The 19,840-nt window shown below is 42.3% G+C and overlaps 1 protein-coding gene across 4 annotated transcripts in view; it reads left to right on the plus strand.

The window, feature by feature from the left end:
* HEPHL1 (hephaestin like 1) overlaps window positions 1-19,840 on the plus strand; it is a 66,410-nt gene that overhangs the window by 29,499 nt on the left and 17,071 nt on the right. For 3 of the 4 annotated variants that reach the window (XM_073337319.1, XM_073337329.1, XM_073337345.1), the window contains exons 7-14: window positions 2,705-2,844; window positions 3,026-3,157; window positions 5,464-5,675; window positions 6,371-6,521; window positions 7,700-7,912; window positions 11,393-11,591; window positions 14,010-14,149; window positions 16,508-16,648. In XM_073337319.1, coding sequence (XP_073193420.1) covers window positions 2,705-2,844; window positions 3,026-3,157; window positions 5,464-5,675; window positions 6,371-6,521; window positions 7,700-7,912; window positions 11,393-11,591; window positions 14,010-14,149; window positions 16,508-16,648 — 1,328 coding nt within the window. The remainder of the gene's footprint in view (window positions 1-2,704; window positions 2,845-3,025; window positions 3,158-5,463; window positions 5,676-6,370; window positions 6,522-7,699; window positions 7,913-11,392; window positions 11,592-14,009; window positions 14,150-16,507; window positions 16,649-19,840) is intronic. The other variant, XM_073337339.1, reaches the window with a different exon arrangement.

Here is a 19,840-nt window from a genome sequence, read left to right on the forward strand (position 1 = left end):
AGCAGCAATGCTATTGGTGGGGATCTGTTATAGACCACCCAATCAGGAAGAGAAAGTGGATGAGTCAGTCTATAAGCAGGCAACAGGACTAACACACATGAGCTAGTATTAATGGGAGATTTTCACTTTCCTGATATCTGTTGGAAGACTATTACAGCAAAAAACATGTCCTGCAAATTCTTAGCATATGCCAGGGAGAACTTTCTCATTTAGAAAATTGAGGAAACAACTAGGGGTCATCCATTTTGACCAACAGAGAAGAATTAGTTGCGAACGTGAAGGTGGTCAGGAACTTGGGAGGAAGTGATCATGATCTGATAGAATTCAAGATCCTATGGAAAGGAGGACATGAGAACAGCAAAACAAGGACACTGGAATTCAAAATGGTGGATTTCAACCAATTCAGAGAAATAGTAGGCAAGTTCCCATGGAAACACCAATTAGGAAAAAAAAAGGAGTCGAAGGTGGCTGGCTGCCAAGGCTGGCAGTTCCTAAAAGATGTAATACTGGAGGCTCAACATCAAGCTAGTCTTATGCAGAGAAAAGATAAGAAGCATCATAGGAGGCCAATGTGGCTGCACAAGGAGCTTTTTAGCTTTCCAGAAGCCAAAAGGGACACATACAGGAAATAAAAGGGGCATGTCACCAAGGAAGTGTACATGGGAATAGCATGAATGTGTAGGGGAAAAAATTAGGAAAGCCAAGGCAAAGAATGAGTTATAGCTGGCAAGAAATGTTGGAGACAACTAGGAGGGAGTCTTCAAATATGTCAGACATAAAAGAAAAATCAAGGATGGTGTGGGTCAGCTGCTCACTAGAGAAGGTGAGCAGCCAGCATGGATTTATTAAGAACAAATCATGCCAACCCAGCTTGATTTCCTTCTTTGAGAGGGTAATTAGTTTGGTGGATGGGGGGGATGTGGTGGACATAATATACCTGGCCTTCAGCAAGGCTTCTGACACAGTCCCACATGAGATTCTGATAAGCTAGAGAAATGCAGGCTTGACAGAACTACCATTAAATGGATACATAATTCGTTAAACAACCACAAACAAAGAGTAACTATTAGTGGAATGGTGTCAGATTGGAGGTAGGTCCCAAGTGAGGTTCCTTAGGGATCTGTTCTGCGTCCCGTGTTTAATATCTTTATTAATGACCTGTGTGAAGGAATAGAGAGCATATTGACCAAATTTGCAGATGACATAAAGGAGGGTGTTGTCAGCACTTTGGAGGATAGAGCTAAAATTCAGAGGGATTTTGATTAAATTGGAGAACTGGGCTATAGCCAACAAAATGAAATTCAGCAAAGACAAATGTAAGTTGCTACTCTTTGGGAAGAAAAACCAAATGCACAAATACAAAATGGAGGATAACTGGCTTGGCAGCAGCACTGCTGGGAAGGAGTTGTGGTGAATCACAACCTCAACAGGAGTCAGAAATGCGATGCTGTTGCAAAAAAAGCAAATGCAATTTTAGGTTGCATTAACAGAGGCATAGCATGCAAGTCACAGGAGGTGATAGTACCACTCCACTCAGTGCTGGTTAGGTCTCAGCTGGAGTACTGTGTCCAGTTTTGGTCACCAGTGTATAGAAGGGATGTAGAAAAACTGGAAGGATCTAGAGGCGAGCAGCAAAGATGATGAAAGGGATGGAATGCAAGCCATATGAGCAAAAGCTGAGGGAACTGGCTATGTTTAGTTTGGAAAAGAAGAGATTAAGTGGGACATGATAGCAGGCTTCGAATACTTGAAAGGCTACCTTTAAAGAAGATAGAGAAAAGTTGTTCTCTCTTGCCACAGATGGCAGGACAAGAGGCAATGGGTTCAAACTACAACACAGCAGATTTAGGTTAAATCTCAGGAAAATCTTCCTAACTGTAAGAGGAGCAGGACAATGGATCAGACTGCCTAGAGAGGTTGTGGATAGGGTGACCAGACAGCAAATGTGAAAAATCGGGATGGGGGTGGGGGGTAATAGGACCCTGTATAAGAAAGACCCAAAAATCAGGACTGTCCCTATAAAATCAGGACATCTGGTCACCCTAGTTGTGGAATCTCCTTCAGTGGAGGTTTCAAAAGGAGGCTGGATAGCCATCTGTCTTGGATGGTTTAGACCCAGCAAATCCTGCATTTTGGTAGGGGGTTAGACTACATGACCCTTACTGTCCTATCTAACCCTGTGGTTCTATGATCCTGTTCTTCACACTCCCCTCCTGTCATTTCTAACAGCCACACTCCACCTTTCCAGAATTTGAAATCAGATGACTGTCACTTAATTCTGGAATGTATAACCTGCCAAGGCAAGAAGTTTCAGACAAACTATTAGACCAATCTCTAGGGGTGGTTATGTATCTGCAGTTCATTTCTGTTCTCTATAATGAACATTTTTTGTTGGTTAATCTTCACACAGAGCACCCATTTCTAACCATGGGAATTCCACTCATGATACAGGCTCAGCATATGATGGCACGTGAATTCTGGGACATAATTCCATAACAACATGACAACAACAACAATAATAATATACCTAGCTTTTATATAGTGTTTTTTTTATCCATAGATAATAAGAATGGCCATACTGGATAGATCCATTGTCCATCTAGTCTTGTGTTCTGTCTCATTTGGGAGAAGGACTTTTGCCCAAAGTGAAGTGTTATAAATGTATATGCTACTATGTAATCAGTCTGATTTGTTTATTTCATAGTGAGTCTGCACCATTCTTTACACAAGGGACAGATAGAATAGGAGGACAGTACTGGAAAGTTCAGTATGTGGAATACACTGATGACAAGTTTACCAGAAAGAAGAACCGAACTGAGGCTACAATGCACCTTGGAATACTTGGTACAGTAAATATTTTCAGGTCCTATCACTTGCCTCATTTGTGAGCATGCAGTTCCAATCCACTTCAGTGGGAATTTTGTGCACATAGCTATTCGAAAAATCAGCCCCCATTCTGTAGAGGGGGAAGTATTTTTCGGCTTGGCAGTTTTTCTAAGTGACTCCTTTCCTGCTCTGTTTTAAGGCCCAGTTATCAAGGCTGAAGTGGGAGATACTTTGTTAGTTACCTTTGCCAACAGAGCTGAGAAGAACTATAGCATTATGCCACATGGTGTGAGCTATAGCAAGCAATCAGAAGGAACGTCCTATTTAGATGGTAAGTTTCAGCTGTGTGAGTAATGAAGGTAGGATTGCTGCCATCTGGTTTACGTGAAGCTAACTCTCCTTATCTGTAGCATTATAGCTTTGTCTGCTTCAGATAGTCATAGATTTTAAGGCCAGAAGGTATCCTTAGATCATTTAGTCCAGTGGTGGGCAACCTGCGGCCTCCATGCAGCCTGTCAGCGTAATCCGCTGGTGGGCCACCAGACCGTTTACATTTGCACCGCCACCCACAGCTCCCAGTGTCTGCGGTTTGCCATTCCCGGCCAATGGGAGCTGCGGGAAGCGGCGCCCCCCGCCACTGATCTATTCTGACCTTCTGTATAACACAGGCCATAGAAATACTTTCAGTTACTCTGTGTTGGATCCTCCACTTGGATTTGCACCAGGCAATGCATTGGAGACCAATAGATATTTTCCCATTTTGTAATGTCATATGAAAATCATGGGCCAGATTTTGATCTCCGTTATACAAGTGGAAATCTAGAATAAGTCAATGGAGCTACCTGATATTAGAATCTGGTACATATCTCTTTGTTCGTCTTGGATCTTTAACTATTGCTGCTGTTTAGGATATTGCAGCTAATAATTTAGGATCTGATCTGAGCTACGTCCTCTCCGCCTCTTCTCCCCCAGCCCCCCCCCAGCTGTATTGGTAGCATTGTTTTGATGTTCTGATGTGATACACCTGGAACACTGAGCAGCACTGCAGGTACCTTTTGCCCAATGTAACTGGAAAGCAGCAAAGCAGTTAAGCCTTGTAAATACATAAATGTTGATATGAAATCTCCCACCGTATAAATTAGGCCTAAACGTTCTAGTTCCCTAATCTGAGAATATTTCTGCATAGGCTCTGTAGCACTTTGTCTCATTTAAAGCATTCAGCAGAAGGGGAAGTCGCTTGTTGGCCGACCTGCTTTGTTTCGACTGCCCTGGCAGCACTTGGAACTAAGGCACAGGACAGATTCCCAGCAGGGAGTTGTGCAGGGCTAGTAAAGGGAAAATGTAAACAAACTAATGAAATCAATACAAACCGCAGCAGCACCCTCTGTTACACGTTCAATCCCTGATCTCCCAGCGTGTAATGTGGGCATCCAGGCAGGCAGCCAGCCATGTTCTTTTCCTGAAACAAGACCACCCTGAGGCCAGCCTTGATGTCGTCGGTAAAGACCCTGCTGCCACCAACATCAGCAGACATCCCCGGATTGAAGTGTGCTTCTGCTCTGTCTGCTCACATTCATGTTCTGACCTCAGTGGGAGTTCTCTAGTAATAGGGCTCTAAGCGATGCACTCATTCCTGTGGCCATGCTTGGCATGGATTGGCCAAACACTAACTGTACCTTGGGTGCATTATATAGCTTTTTTTCTTATGAGGTCTAGACGTATTCTCCCATCCTGCAGCTCACTCCTATCCTGTGGCAGAGGGTTATTTATCTCCAAAGCAATGCTCTTTTGTTTACTAAGAGCTGTCATTTTTCATTCTTCAGTATAACTCTCTGCTTCTTCATTCTTTATCGTGTGGTTTGTAGCACATATTGTAATCCCAAGTAATAATGTCAATATACTTGTTCATAGTCCATCTAAGCTTTCAAATGTATCCTCTGTGGTCCTGTGAAATATTTCAGGAGCTCAGTTGAAATAAACTGCCACAGAGAGAATAAAATGCCAGTGGCAGACACATTTAACTGCAGTGAGACAACCAGCCCAATCAATGATTTCTTCAATCTTAAAGCACATTTTGGGCCTGTTCTTGCTCACATTGCTGCCAGTGGATGTTTTACCATTGTGTTTGAAGGGTGCAGAATCGACTCCTTTTTCTAACCGTCCTAGAAAGTCCCTTTTGTAAGTCTTCACACAGTGATACTGACATTCTCCGTGGCTGGTGTGTTACTAGTTTAACATTGTCCCTGAGTTTCCTGTGAGGAGCAATATACCAAACCTTTGCATGACACTACCCCCTTCCAAATAAGTCATAACATATAAACAGCAAGCAACACTCCTGAGACCATAACAAAGTTTCTGGTGTGCTGTTGCAGAGCCAGAAAGAAACAGATAACAGAGTCTGAATTGTTAAGTACCCACAGCTCCAACTGCAGTCAATGGGAGTTGGGCATGCCAATCCCCTTGGGAAAAAAGCAGTGAATATTTGGACAGTGTTTGTGCTGCTTTTTTGCTTAGAACGGAGAACGTGTTCTCAGAAACTAATGACTGTGACTGATCTCCAACTATTGCTTATTTTCTGGGAAATGGAAGAAAAGTGTAATTTTTGGGGAGGTGCTTTTATTGGTTTTGTATTTTAAGGACATTGGAAGTTGGGAGCCCATGTTAAACCCTGTGAGACCTTCACATACAAATGGAGAGTGCCTGAAAACGTAGGCCCAACCACCAGCGATCCACCGTGCCTGACTTACCTGTACTACTCAGCATCTGATCCAGTCATGGACACCAACTCTGGCCTTGTGGGACCTTTGATAGTTTGTAGAAAGAACACTTTGAATCGTGATGGAACACAGGTACTAAATGTGACGTGTTTACCTATCCTGAATGGCATGATTTGGTGATCTGGAGAAGTTCACATCCAGGTCTGAATTGCACAACATGGGCTCAGCCCAATTAATAAAATATTTGAAAGGGTAAACAAATTTCATTATTAAGAGTGGAAGCTCATCAGTGGAAGTCAGGAAGAAATTGGCATTGCCCGCTAAGCTAAGTGTGTTATAGTCGTATCTTTGTTTTTTCCATTTTCCCTGAGGCATTACATTTTTCATACAGACTAGAGCTGGACCTAAGCTATGAAGTTCTGATCAGACTCTGAATTTCCCCATATACAAAGTTTGGATCCAGATCCGCATCTGAACATCGTCATAGTTCCTGGGTGTTCAGATCAGGGGCTTTGGTGTGTGTCAGTCTCTGTGTACCGATTAATATGTAATTCAGATAGCGTGGTGGTGAGTGCGGTATAAGAAGCTATACAGACTAAAGTAGAACATGAGCCCTCAATCTGGGGGTCATGAACAACCTGCCTTTCTTTATGGCTGAGTGGAAAAGGTCCTGGTGTGGCATGGGGTGCCGGTATGGAGAAGGTAGAGAACGACTGAAGCAGAGTATTTATTTTGCTGTCATGAAGTTCATGAGAAAAAAAGTCTTTACATGTGTAATTCTGCAGGCACCTTTCGTTTTAACGCATTTGCTTCCTCCCTGACTGTAGAAAGGAATAGACAAGGAATTTTATCTGCTCTTCACAGTCTTTGATGAGAATCTCAGCTGGTATCTTGACAAAAATATTAAGGTGTTTACTGGGGACCCCTCAAAGGTAAACAATGAAGATGAGGATTTCCAGGAATCCAACAAAATGCACGGTATGGAATCTGTAAATAAGACTTTCCAGAGATATTTAAGCAGATGAATAGTGAATGTGTAAGACTTACCAATTTTTGTCATCATTCGTCGCTGCGGTTACAATGCTTTTCTTTGTGAGGGAACGTGCTCTGGGATTGGCTATTCTGATTTAGGGCCGGATTCTGATTCCCTAACTCTCACTGAATAGTACTTTGGTCCCATTGCAGTAAATAAGACTACATCTCATTCTGCATCTCCGCATGTGTATGGGGATCAGAATCTGGCTCTTAGTCAGAATGTCTTGGTCCCATCAGGATAGTGCCTGACTAGCTGTGTGACCTGGATCAACTCACTTAACCTCTCTGTGCCTCAGTTTCCCTGTCTGTAAAATGAAAATAATCTATTACACCTATGCCGTCAACTGCTCATGTTACATCAGTTTAATTATAAAGGAAATATTGTGAAATACTAGGCATGTGGTGTCTTTCAGTATCACATACTTTAGATTAATTATGCCTGTCTTAATTCATTTCCTATAAACTCAGAATTGGGTTTGTTCAGATGATTATATTTAATTCTTACAGTATGAGGCAGTATCTCTTAATAGTTCCTTATGCTGACATGGACAAAAAGTACCAAGTATTGCAGAGTGCTTTACAAACCTTACTGAAGTTAGCTCCACAACACCTCTGGGAAATAAAGAGGGATTACTATCTTAATTATATAAAAATGGAAATTGAGGCCAAATATGGTTAAGTGACTTGGTCTATGTAACACGAGAAGGCTGAGTCACAGCTGAGACTATAATCTAGGTCTCCTTATGCCCACTCCTTTGCCTTAACCATGAGTGCATTGGCGCTTCTAATTTATAGGGTTGCTGTGAGGCTTAATTAATGTTAGGAAAGCACTTTGAAATGCTTGGATGAAAGCTGCCATTGCAGTGTAAAGAATTAAGAGATCCCATTTCACAGACTAAGACTGAAATCTAACAGTAGGTCAGATACCCAGACAGGGGTTTATAGGAACAGCATTAAGGCAATTAATCTTCCGTACTTGTTGTTGATAGATACCACCTGTGCAGTGCTTCACTTAATTAATTAATGTGACCTACTCAGTCAGAGTTCCCTGGTTAGACATGCTAGCAGAGTATCTGCAGAATTATGACATATCTTACTAACTGGACTGTCTTCTCCTTCAGCTGTAAATGGCTACTTGTTCGGTAATCTGCCAGGATTGGTGATGTGCAAGGATGACAACGTTTCTTGGCATATGATTGGCTTAGGTACCTTCACGGACATGCATGGAGTTCATTTCCAAGGAAACACCATCCATTTGAGCGGGACGACAAGGGATACTCTGGCCTTGTTTCCCCACTCGTCGGGGACAGCGCTCATGCAGCCAGACCACGTGGGTATGTTTTTGAATTTATTTCAATATTGCTCTGTTTAGAGGAATCAAACCGCTTGATTATCACTTATGTTAAGGTCCATTTACACTTCTCTGGCAATGTGAAGGGGTCATAAAGTGCATGTGAATCTAGGAGCCTTACTTCAGGCCAAAGTTCTTTATTGCTAAGATGCTAGAATTCAGGTAAGTATGTACACCAAGGAACAAAAGACAGCACCCCCACATCGATGGGCGTGGGACAGACTGACAGGCAGGCAGAGAGGATCATCATAAAATGTTCCATAACTCTAAATACAGCATTTTGATTAAAGGTAAAATTCACCCCCATGAACAAGGCCAGCACGACTTAAGATCTGTAGTGACATCTTGGGTGGGACTGAAGTGAGGCATAGCCTTGAGCCTCTGTACTGGGCTCCATTTCACCTAGAGAGTGTGCATAAAAGATGTTCCCATTTCTCCATTAGTCATCCAGTGATGTGATTTCAAAATTAATATGGGACAAATCCTGCCCTGAGAGAGGCTTTGCAAACATTAGGGTCCAGTGTTGTTTTCCTTTACACTGGTGTAACTCCAGTGGAGTTGTTAGTTTTGCAACAGTGTAGCTGAGAGAAGAATTTGGCCAGAGCATTTAACAAACACCTGCACTATGAGCTAGGGGTGTAATTCCCCAGCTCATGTACACACAATTGTGCCGGCTCTCATACCCGCCAGTTTCAGGAGGGTCTGTACTCTCCGTGGCTCAGCTGTGCCTGTTCTGCCTCTACCATGGCTACACTGCTATTTAGATGAGCTCTCATGAGTATGTGTATATGAGCACCAAAATCACACCCCTAGCTCATAGAATCATAGGGCTGGAAGGGACCACAAGAGGTCTTCTAGTCCAGTCCCCTGCATTAAGGCAGGACTAAGTATTATCTAAACCATCCCTGACAGGTGATTGTCTAACCTGTTTTTAAAAACCTCCAATGATGAAGATTCGAAACCTCCCTAAGTAGTTTATTCAAGTGCTTAACTAAAACACAGCTCTTGCTGTGAGCAGGATTCAAAGCTGAGTAGGGAAACCCCACTGGATTTCAGTTCCAATGCCTTAACTGCTCAGCCATTACAGCTGTGTGTAGCTATAGTGTAGACATAGGCGATGTGACATCAATGGGAGTTATGTATGTTTATTAGCAAGCTGGATTTGGTCCATTGTGTGATGAGTATAAGTATGGACTAGAAAGAAAATTCTGTTCCAGCATGCATCCTATGCAATGCTATCATCTACAATGGAATTACAGAGTATAAATCAGGCCAGAATTTGGGCATCTGAACAAACAATCTGCCTTTCTCTTGATCCTGCACTAACAAGAAGCTGGAGTGAATGGCTTAATGGATTTTTTTCAGTCTTTAACATCTGTGATTCATCTTAATTAAAGGATGTTTTAATTTTCCATAACCTTTGCTTTATAAGCAGTAGGGTGGGATTGGAATCTAGTATGTAGAGTAAGGTACTGAGAGTTAGTACTCTACTTCTACTTCTGGCTCAACCACTGAGCCACTGAGTTGGTCTTGAATACATCACTTAACTTCTCTGTGCCTCAGCTTGCCCAGCAACAAATGGATCTGAAAACATTTACCTACCTCACATGGGTATTGCAAGATGTAATTATTCAGAGCCAGATTGTGGTCAGCCTCTGCTTGGGTGCACAAGAAGGAGGATACAAGAAGCCTTGCCCATCTTTCACACATTTTATGGGAAGCCACCACTGTCCTTGTAAGCCCTGAAAGCAAAAGCTGCTCAGAGCTAGGCCCCTGTGGGTGGGAACCTCTCTGGGAAGGAGAAAGAGGAGTCATGGCTTCACCTAATTCTCTTTGCACTTGCCAGTGGGGACGATCAAATGCTGCACCCTCCTACTTAGTATAGGCTCAAGCATTCATTCCTGATTCATGCTGGTGAATACGTGTGTGGCACAACTGGCCCCTATGTATTGCAGTAATTCCCAGTCAGATCAGGGCCCATTATGCCAGGTGCTGTACAAACACCTAGTAAGAGTCGTCCCTTCCCTGAAGAGTTTACACTCTAAGGGCTAGTCTATACTAGAAGCACCACAACAGCGCAGCTGCATTGAAGACACTCCCTGCTGACAGGAGAGAGCTCTTCCGTCAGCATAATAAAACCACCTCGGTGAGAGGCAGTAGCTATGTCTGTGGGAGAAACTCTCCTGCTGACTTAGCGCTGTCCACACCAGCGCTAAGGTCAGTGTCACTGATGTCGCTCGGGGTGGCTTATTCACACTGCTGAGCAACGTAAGTTACACTGACATAACCTGTAGTGTACACAAGCCCTGAGGAATGGCACAACAGCTGTGCTCTCAGGAGCTCTGGGAGTCATTGTGGCACAGTGCCTTCCAGAACGTTCCCTGGGGCAAGACTGCTCTGCCCTAGCTACTCTTCTGGGCTGGGCCTTCACAGTGCAATCTGTCTGTTAATACAAGTATTGATGTTTGCAAAGCACTTTGAGACTCTTCGATAAAAGGGTGCTATGTTCTTGTTCCTAACTTTACTATTTGATCAATGATTTCACAGCTGCACAGTTGATCAGGTAATAACATTAAAGCTCTGGATCTGGATAGGTGCCTAAAACACAAGCCAACGTCAGCAGAAGCTGAATGCCAACTAAAATGGAGCCGAAACTTCTAAGCAAGAGTCCATTATCTCTCAGCAAAGTGGTGTTCAGCAGCCTGCAGTTGGATTTGCTGCCCGATCCCACCTAACAAAGTGGGTAGGATGCCCTACTATCCCCGTTATATTCTTTGAAGGAACATCTGCAGGAAAAGAAATGGCACTATAGTATTAGAAAAATGTTACTCCTGAAACTCTGCAGTTGGAAGTGTGATAAACTTAGATAGATAACACAGCTACCTGGATGGTACTTAAGGGTAGTGAGGGTTTGCTGGCCAGCTCATTTCTAAAGGCCAGCCATCTTATTGACAGTTGACCGTAAATCAGTACTCCCTCAGCTAAGAGAGCTTATCCAGGTTTAAATGAGAAAAATATCAAGGATGATGTTTAGGGATTTCTAGAGAAGATTATGTCAGCTCTCATGAGGTAGCAAAGTTACTTGCTTTCTCATGGATACATTTATGTCAGTGGTCACGTTTTGGTTATTAAATACCAGTGAATGAATGCTCCCATTGATCGTGAAAAGACTTACATTGCAGGATCAAGACCATAGTTTGTAAATGGCAAAAGGAGAAAAGTGGTGTATGTCCATTTCACTGACCATCCTGAAAACCACATGGGCGTGCAGCTGCACCTGTGAGGATCTCTACTTATCTCAGTGGGGCTCTGTGTGAGAACAAGTGTCTGGCTGCATGGCTCTCAATGCGAAAGCAGATCTAGTTTGCTTTGGGGACAGGTTACTAAAGTATGAGGAATGGGGTTTTATCTTTAATCCTGTCATTTTATCCTTTATATAAATCCCCAGTGCTTTTCCTTGCAGGCATTTTTAAAGTGGTTTGCAGAACATTTGATCACTTTGTGGCTGGAATGAAACAGACATATGAAGTGAATAGGTGTAGCAGTACAGCTCGCCCGGGGCAGCCCTATGGAACCATGAGAACATATTACGTTGCTGCGGAAGAACTGGAATGGGATTATGCACCTAATAAGACCTGGGCGCTGAGTGGCAAAGATGCAAGGTACTGAAGTCCAATTAACAAACTGTATTCATGGGTATTCATACATGCTCTTATGGCAAAACCTAAATGTGTTTTGGGTTTCAGAAAAGCTAGCTAATACTTTTGGAATGTGTTAGATGTTTGCTAAAGCAGGTATTTTCTGCAAAGAAATTATAATATGTTTATTTCTTACTGAATAATGTGGTTTCTGGGTAAAAATTTCAAAAGTGCTTAAGTGACTTAAGAACCTAGGTCTCATTGAAAGTCAGTGGCATGGGGGCTCCTAAGACCCAGATCATCAAAGGGAATTAAGTGCCTAGCTTCTCTCCTCAAAGGTATGAGGCGCCTAGCTCCCACAGGAGTTAGGCACCTGCGTTACTTTTGAAAGGGAACTCGGTCTCCTAATTCAGCTAGGCACTTTTGAAAATGTTGTTCTGTATTTTTAGATTTTAAATTTCAGCTCTGTTCTCTGGCTGACATTCCCCTGTGAGCTGGTGCTGCTGAGGTTTTGGATTCCCTGGCAATGTTTTGGCCTTGGATTTCTCTTTCCAGTGCCCTTTCCCCTGCTTCCTGAGCCCTTTCTGTTGGGCTACAGATAGATAAACACAGACCAAAGGGTGTAACAGTGGCATCTGGTGGCTAAATAGGATATCATCACTTTGAGTTTAATACTGTAGTGCGTTATAACTTGGGGTTGGGACACAGCGTTCAGATCCTTATCTGAACTTTCTCAAAATGTGGGGCTGAGGTAGCAAAGGGGTGGATCCAGGGTATTGTTTCACCCCATTATAGGGGCAGCACCAGCCTGAACTCTAGTTATTGAAAAGGAGGACTTGTGGCACCTTAGAGACTAACAAATTTATTTGAGCATAAGCTTTCGTGAGCTACAGCTCACTTCATCGGATGCATTCAGTGGAATACAGTGGGGAGATAATATCTGTTACTGGTCCACCCACCTTGTCTCTCCATTTTTTCTTATATTTAGGGATAAGAAAAGTATTTACCTTTTCCACAAACTTTAAAAAAAAAATTTTTTTTAAGCTAGTTTTGCCAGCAATAAGTATTTTGCTTTACCCAGTTCTTTATATTCTTGGACAGATAAGTTAGTCTGCCACAGGACTAGAACTACAAAGTACGAGAATTCAGGCAAATCTGATGATTTTACTGGCTCATTTAAGGCCTGATTCAGTTACCATTATAGTTAATAGAAGAACTCCTGTTGACATCAGGTGGCTTTGGATCAGGACCTTAGAGCTCGATCCTGCAAGATTCTGAGCACTCTCAACTCCCAATTAAGTCTGAGTCACTCAGCCACTGCTAGGAACAAGACCTTATTGAAGATGAAGTAGCTCAGGTCTATGGAAAATCAACCCCTGGTTGCAGCACAGTAGCCCCCCACATAGTTAAAACACAGTTTGGGCTTCCAGTATAGCCACAGCCAAGCCATTTTTTTTAACTGTTCTCCTGAACTGTGCTGTTCTAGGGAAATTTGGACTCTGCAAGGAATTTCTGAGGCATCTATGTGCAGTGCCCATTTACTTCCAAGCCTCCAAAGAACATAAGGGAGTTTGAACCTGGCAACTTCAAAAAGACAAATCACTTCAGAAATATGTGCCAGTCTGGCAAAATGTACCCGTTCAAAAAAAAAAAAAAAAAAAAAAGTGAGGAGTACAAAGGAGCCAACAAAGATAGATTTATTGAGAACCATTGGCAGTATGTCATGTAACCATGTGGAAGAATCCCAGAAAGAGGCACTTTCTCCTAACAAGGAATTTGATTAAAACAATGTCCGCTCCACCCTTGGCACATGTGAGCCAACCTAGAGACTCCCCTCCCAGAGTACGCCTTGAAGGTGACATTGTAATGAAAGACCAATGCTCCCTAATCTAGTTTGTTTTTGAGTGCCCCCTTCTGACCAATCCACTCTTTTTCTAGTGTTTAGTCCAAGATGCTGGGTTGGGGTGGGGGGGAGAAGCAGTGTGATTATGTAAACCTGGAGTAGGAGGACTAGATGATTGGTATTCCCAAAAGGAGAATCTCATACATACTGGCATTATGGTCAGAGCCAGAAATGTGTAACATATATTAAAACGCATCAGTGGCTAGTGTGTATCACTGCCCTCTTATGGATAGAATCAGAACTGCTCATTGTGTGTGTGTCAGGCTCCAATACTGGTTTTGACTGGCCATATTTTGTTTAGGTAAAGCTACTGCAGTAAAAGGCTCTGAGTTATCACCTTACTGTTGCTGTTAAGCCCAAATGGTCACAGTGATGAATATGAAGGTATTCACACATCTGTCACACGTAAGATGTAAAAGCCTTAAACTGAATGCTAAAGAGGTGTTCCCCAGCAAGTAGTAATAAAGCAAATCTTTCATTAGCACTTTAGATAGTTAAATAGTTTTGCACTTTTAACTTTTGTCTTTTTTAATTTTCAGTTACGGGAAAATTTTTGTAAGCCCAGGTGAAGATCGGATTGGTTCAAAATACAAGAAGGTGGTTTACAGAGAGTACACAAATGGAGAATTTACAGAGCACAAAGTGAGATCAGCACACGAGGAACACTTAGCAATCCTAGGCGAGTAGCTCTTATAACTCACAAATGCAAGAGAGCATCTCTTTCCAAAACCAAATAGGTTGTGTCAGTTTTGTTGTAGAAGGAAACGATGAACACTTGGATCGGTCCCAGATTTTTCAGTGATTTTTCACACATTTTTGCACAGATTTGAATGATAGAATCATAGAATATCAGGGTTGGAAGGGACCTCAGGAGGTCATCTAGTCCAACCCCCTGCTCAAAGCAGGACCAATCCCCACCTAAATCATCCCAGACAGGGCTTTGTCAAGCCTGACCGTAAAAACCTCAAAGGAAGGAGATTCCACCACCTCCGTAGGTAACGCATTCCAGTGCTTCACCATAGAATCATAGAATCATAGAATATCAGGGTTGGAAGGGACCCCAGAAGGTCATCTAGTCCAACCCCCTGCTCAAAGCAGGACCAATTCCCAGTTAAATCATCCCAGCCAGGGCTTTGTCAAGCCTGACCTTAAAAACCTCTAAGGAAGGAGATTCTACCACCTCCCTAGGTAACGCATTCCAGTGTTTCACCACCCTCTTAGTGAGAGAGTTTTTCCTAATATCCAACCTAAACCTCCTCCTCTGCAGTTTGAGACCATTACTCCTTGTTCTGTCATCTGCTACCACTGAGAACAGTCTCGATCCATCCTCTTTGGAACCCCTTTTCAGGTAGTTGAAAGCAGCTATCAAATCCCCCCCTCATTCTTCTGCAGACTAAATAATCCCAGTTTCATAAATCATGTGTTCCAGTCCCCTAATAATTTTTGTTGCCCTCCACTGGACGCTTTCCAGTTTTTCCACATCCTTCTTATAGTGTGTGGGGCCCAAAACTGGACACACTACTCCAGATGAGGCCTCACCAATGTTGAATAGAGGGGAACAATCATGTGATTGTAAAGACAGATATTGTCAAACAGGAAGCAGTTTGTTGGAAGTATGTAACACATATAAGAGTGCCAGGTTTAAGATTTACCTATCCCTTTAAAGATTGAAGATATGCTGAACAGGTCAGTGGGAAAAGCTCTGGGGAGCAGGGTGTGGTTGCAACAAAAGAGTATGGTGTGCTCCGAATTTGGACTCAACCACAATTTGGGCACGTGCAGATTACGTGTGGGGTGTTTTTTGGGTGCTAAATTTAATAAAACTATCCCAGCGCCTGACCCTGGTAAAAAGTTCATCCAGCTAGGATGGACAAACAGACATTTCCGGCATCCACCTTAGCTTCATATGCACAGTGTTTTTTTTTGCGATGTTCTTGTGGGCAGGCAGGTTGGACTGGATGTTAGGTGTTTGGATTGGGATTAGGGGTTGGAGAATTGGAAATGTTACCTGTGTCCTATGGAATGATCATCACCTCCTGTGGTTTAGGGGTGGGGCTAGACCTGGTCATAAAATGCTATGGATTTTCTGTGAACATTTTTGAAAGTAATGAAAACAATTCCTTTTTTTTTTAAAAGGTTCATGGAAACTTTCCTTTTTTCCCCAAAGAAAAACTGAAAACCAAAAATAGGTTTGAATTATTAAACCACGAGAAATAATCAGTTTTCAGTTTCTGAAAAATTTTTCATTAACATTTTCATTTGTTTAAAAAATCCCCAACCCCCCCACCCCCCAACCATTTTTCACTGGAAAAAAAATTGACTTTTGACTGGCCATATTTGGGATACCCCATATCTGCTGGGGTTAGGGACCTGTTTTGGTGTTCTGTCCTTGGAGGCTAATGGAATCTGAGCATTTCTGATGGGCTCTGAGGAAGAATATTGTTTCCCTAAGGCCATGTCTACACTACCATTTATGTTGGCAAAACTTATGTTGCTCAGGGGTGTGGTTTAATTATGTTGACAGGAGAGCTCTCTCCTGTTGGCATAGGGCGGCTACACGAGAGATCTTACAGCTGCATCGGTACACCTGTGCTGCTGAAAGGTCTCTAGTATAGACATCGCTTATGAAATTATTGTTCAACCTTAACTACTTGTTAGCACTCCTCTTTACAGCTTTGGTCTCACAGCATTTCGCATGTGGATTTACACTGATTTCTCTTTACTTTCATTATGAGCAGCAGTGACAAGTCTAGGGTGACCAGATGTCCCAATTTTATAGGGACAGTCCCAATATTTGGGGCTTTTTCTTATATGGGCATCTATTACCCCCCACACTCTGTCCCGATTTTTCATACTTGCTGTCTGGTCACCCTAGACATGTCACAAAAGTAAGCTTCCAAGTTAAACGCTAGCAAATTCTACAACTTGTAAAAAATATTATTAAATATCCATTTCTGAGCTGACTTCTGGACAAACTCCAGTTTTCTTTATTTTAAAAGAGCAACATTAGTCACCATAGTGTGTTGTTTTCATTTAGGGCCCTTAATCCATGCAGAGGTTGGTGACTCCATACTGGTTATATTTAAGAATAAAGCTAACAGGCCCTATTCAATAACTGCACATGGCATAGAGGAAGTGGGTAGTGGAGAAAGACCTGGAACGCTAATCACTATGCCTGGTAAGTATGATCATTTATTCTTGAGCAACAGAAGAGCTCCTTAAATCTTATATGAAGAAATCATTTTAAAAATCAAATGACATTCCTTTTTTCAAACTTTCTGACACCTACACATATTTTTGGGCACAGTAAATTCTAGATTTATCCGTCTATGTGTCTGTCTAGCTAGGTTCTTATTATTAGTAGGCTCTAGATTGTGTAAGCTTGTTAGGGCAGGGACTTTGTCTTCACTTGTTTCTGAGACACTTCTGGACACTCAGAAACAATAATTAATACTACCAATGGCTCAGACTTTAAAATTAGGTGCCTAAACATAGATTTAGCAACTTTACTTTAGGCACACAGAACTAAAAATTCTACTCAATAAAAACAATAGATATCAGGCTCGAGCAGAAGAGATCTCTTGAACATATGGGAATCGGTATACAATATATTTCCATTTTCGTTTGATCCCATGCTCAGGCAAACTCAAACGGAAATCAATAGGGGCCTGATCCAACTCCCACTGAAATCAATAGGAGTCTTTCCATTTACTTAAACAGGAATCCGATCAGGGCCTAAGGGCCTAATCCATAGCAAAGCCAACAGAAAGACTTCCCATTGACTTCAGTGAGTTTTGGATTAGGCCCAAAGCCACAAGGAGTTTTGCCTAGGTAAAGGCTGCAAAATCAAGATCAGTAATACTGCCCAAACGTGATGTTTAACTGAAAGAAGGGGTTACAACTGGCATTTTATGTGATATATGGAAACAGTGATGTAATTTAGTAGGCCAAACTCTGAATAGGCAGAAGCAGGCCCAAATTAACTGGAGTCAGTAGAGTTTATACCTGTGCTGCATTTGGCCAAAGGCTGAGATTTTAATAACTTAAAAAAAAAAAAAATCAAGGAATTCAGAGTTAAGGTTTCCAACAACATTAACTCTGCTTCTTTGTGCATCAGCATTACAAATGGAACCTTCCTTCAGAGTTGGCTAAAAAAGCTTATGCAGAACCGTTTTCCACCGGAAAATTCAGTTCCATCAAAACTGAAATCATGTTGATTTTGCTAAAATTTTGTTTCAGAAAAAAAATTGGAGGGGGAAAAGTTCCAGGATGTTTCAACATTTTCATAATGAAATGTTTCAATTTTTTGTTTTGAAACCATTTGCTATTTCAGTCTTTTAAACGGTGTATTATATATTATAATATAATAATAAAAGTTGAAGTTGAAACTAAACTATATGTTTTGATCAATGTGATTCCTCCCCTTCCCCCCCCCCCCGAGAATTTTCTTTCATGGAGAATTGTGAAATTTTGGTGTGTTGTTCAAAATCAAAACAAATTCTGAAATCTCAAAATCCTTCACAGAATGGAATTTCTATCTTTCACACAGCTGACAAAAATGCATATAATACAGAGGTTCCAAATGCTGCATGTTTATTATTTAATACATTGCAGCTCCTTTGTATGATTCCTTTTTGTTCTGTTAGTTGCTAGATAGTATATACGTTGTCCAGCATTGCAGTGTTATAATGATAGACATTGTTGTAATGCCTGTAATGGGCACACTGGGGTCGGGTTACAGTAAAGTTGTAGGAAAGGTAACCCTGATTTTCATGACTGTTAGATTATTAAAATCTCAGCCTGAACTTTGCATTCAGATTAAGGTGACCAGATAGCAAGTGTGAAAAATCTGGACAGGGGGTAGGAGGTAATAGGTGCCTACATCAGAAAAGGCCCTGAATATTGGGACTGTCCCTGTAAAATCAGGACATATGGTCACCCTAATTCAGATCACCACACTCTGATTTTTCAAAAACAAAGAAAATTAAAGAAAATTAGCCTAGAGCTAAATGTCTAAAAAGAGTCTAAAATGCCCATCACTTTAATCTATGGAGCAGGGGACCATGCCTCTTGAAGTGTATGGTTGCAGGGTCCTCCCTTCACATCTTTCCTTGACTCTTGTTGGTGAAAGGATGGGGGGAGGGGGGGAGGAGAACTACACAGAGAGGCAATATCCTTTATAGCCACTTTTCCCCTTGTCTCTGTCTTTCCATTGGTTTGGTTCCCCATGACAGTGGGGGAGCATAGGGGTCTGCAGTCATTCCTAATTACCTATTTCCCTGTGATTCTTAACCCTTTTGCAGTGTAACCCTTCTGCCAGATGGATTCGGCAGCAACAAGGGTCAGGTTCAATATCTAGGAGTTCCTCTTAACAATACAAAGCAGAACCTGCTCAAGCCCCTATCCGGTTATCTGGGAAAACTTAACACCACCCATGGGTGTTTCTAAGACGCAATACTTTCCCTCTTCCAAGCACTGAGTCTGTATATGTCAAAAGAGAACTTTTAATAAAAGGGAAAGGAAACCAAGCATTAGTTTGGGAAAACATCACAACCACATTCAAAAGCATGCAGTTCTAAGCAAAAACCCAACCCTACAGTGTGTTGGGCACGTGTCCTTTGCCTCAGTTTCCCACCCTCTGGTGGGAAAGTCTAACACATCACTCTCCTCTACCCCACTCACAGTTGGCTGGCCTTGGTTAGCGAAGACTCACTGGAGATGGGGAAGGTTAATTGGTCACTAGAACTCTTTGGGCAGAGTCATACCACCAGATACAAACAACTGTTCCCACCCCCTCTCTCCTGGCTGGGATTTGGCATTTCTACCCTCTGCTTAGCATGTGAGGTTCAGTTTAGGGTGACTCCCTCAATCAGGGTAGGCTAAGCACAGTTCAGCTGCCCTTTACCCATACAGTAAGGGTAACAATATTTTACTACCTCTGTACTCATTGCTAAAATGATTTGTAACCCAGCACCAGACAAAAGTGATCATTTTGGCAAAGCTGCGCCATCATGCTGAGGACCTAGGCAGAGTCAGCATAGAACCTGTGCAAACACGGACTGTTCCTGAAGTCTTTTTCCCTAGCTGATCGTTAGATGTCAGGAGAGCGCTCACGCAGACCCTGCTTGCAGCAGTACAGACTGGCTCACATCATTTCTACCCCGTGCATTGTACTGACATGCATATGGCTGCATTGTCCCAAACAGTATCCGTTAAAACTTGTTGTCTTTTAATTTGGTCTCACTGTGGATGTTACCTGCTGTTCCGCACAGGCGACTTACCCACAGGCCATGTGAACTGAAGGGTTGCTGAACAACATTCTTGCACATGAGAAATAAATGTGGACTAGACTGTGCCTGGCCCTTGCAGA

The sequence above is a fragment of the Lepidochelys kempii genome, chromosome 1 (genome assembly GCF_965140265.1).
Source record: "Lepidochelys kempii isolate rLepKem1 chromosome 1, rLepKem1.hap2, whole genome shotgun sequence".
Taxonomy (NCBI): domain Eukaryota; kingdom Metazoa; phylum Chordata; order Testudines; family Cheloniidae; genus Lepidochelys; species Lepidochelys kempii.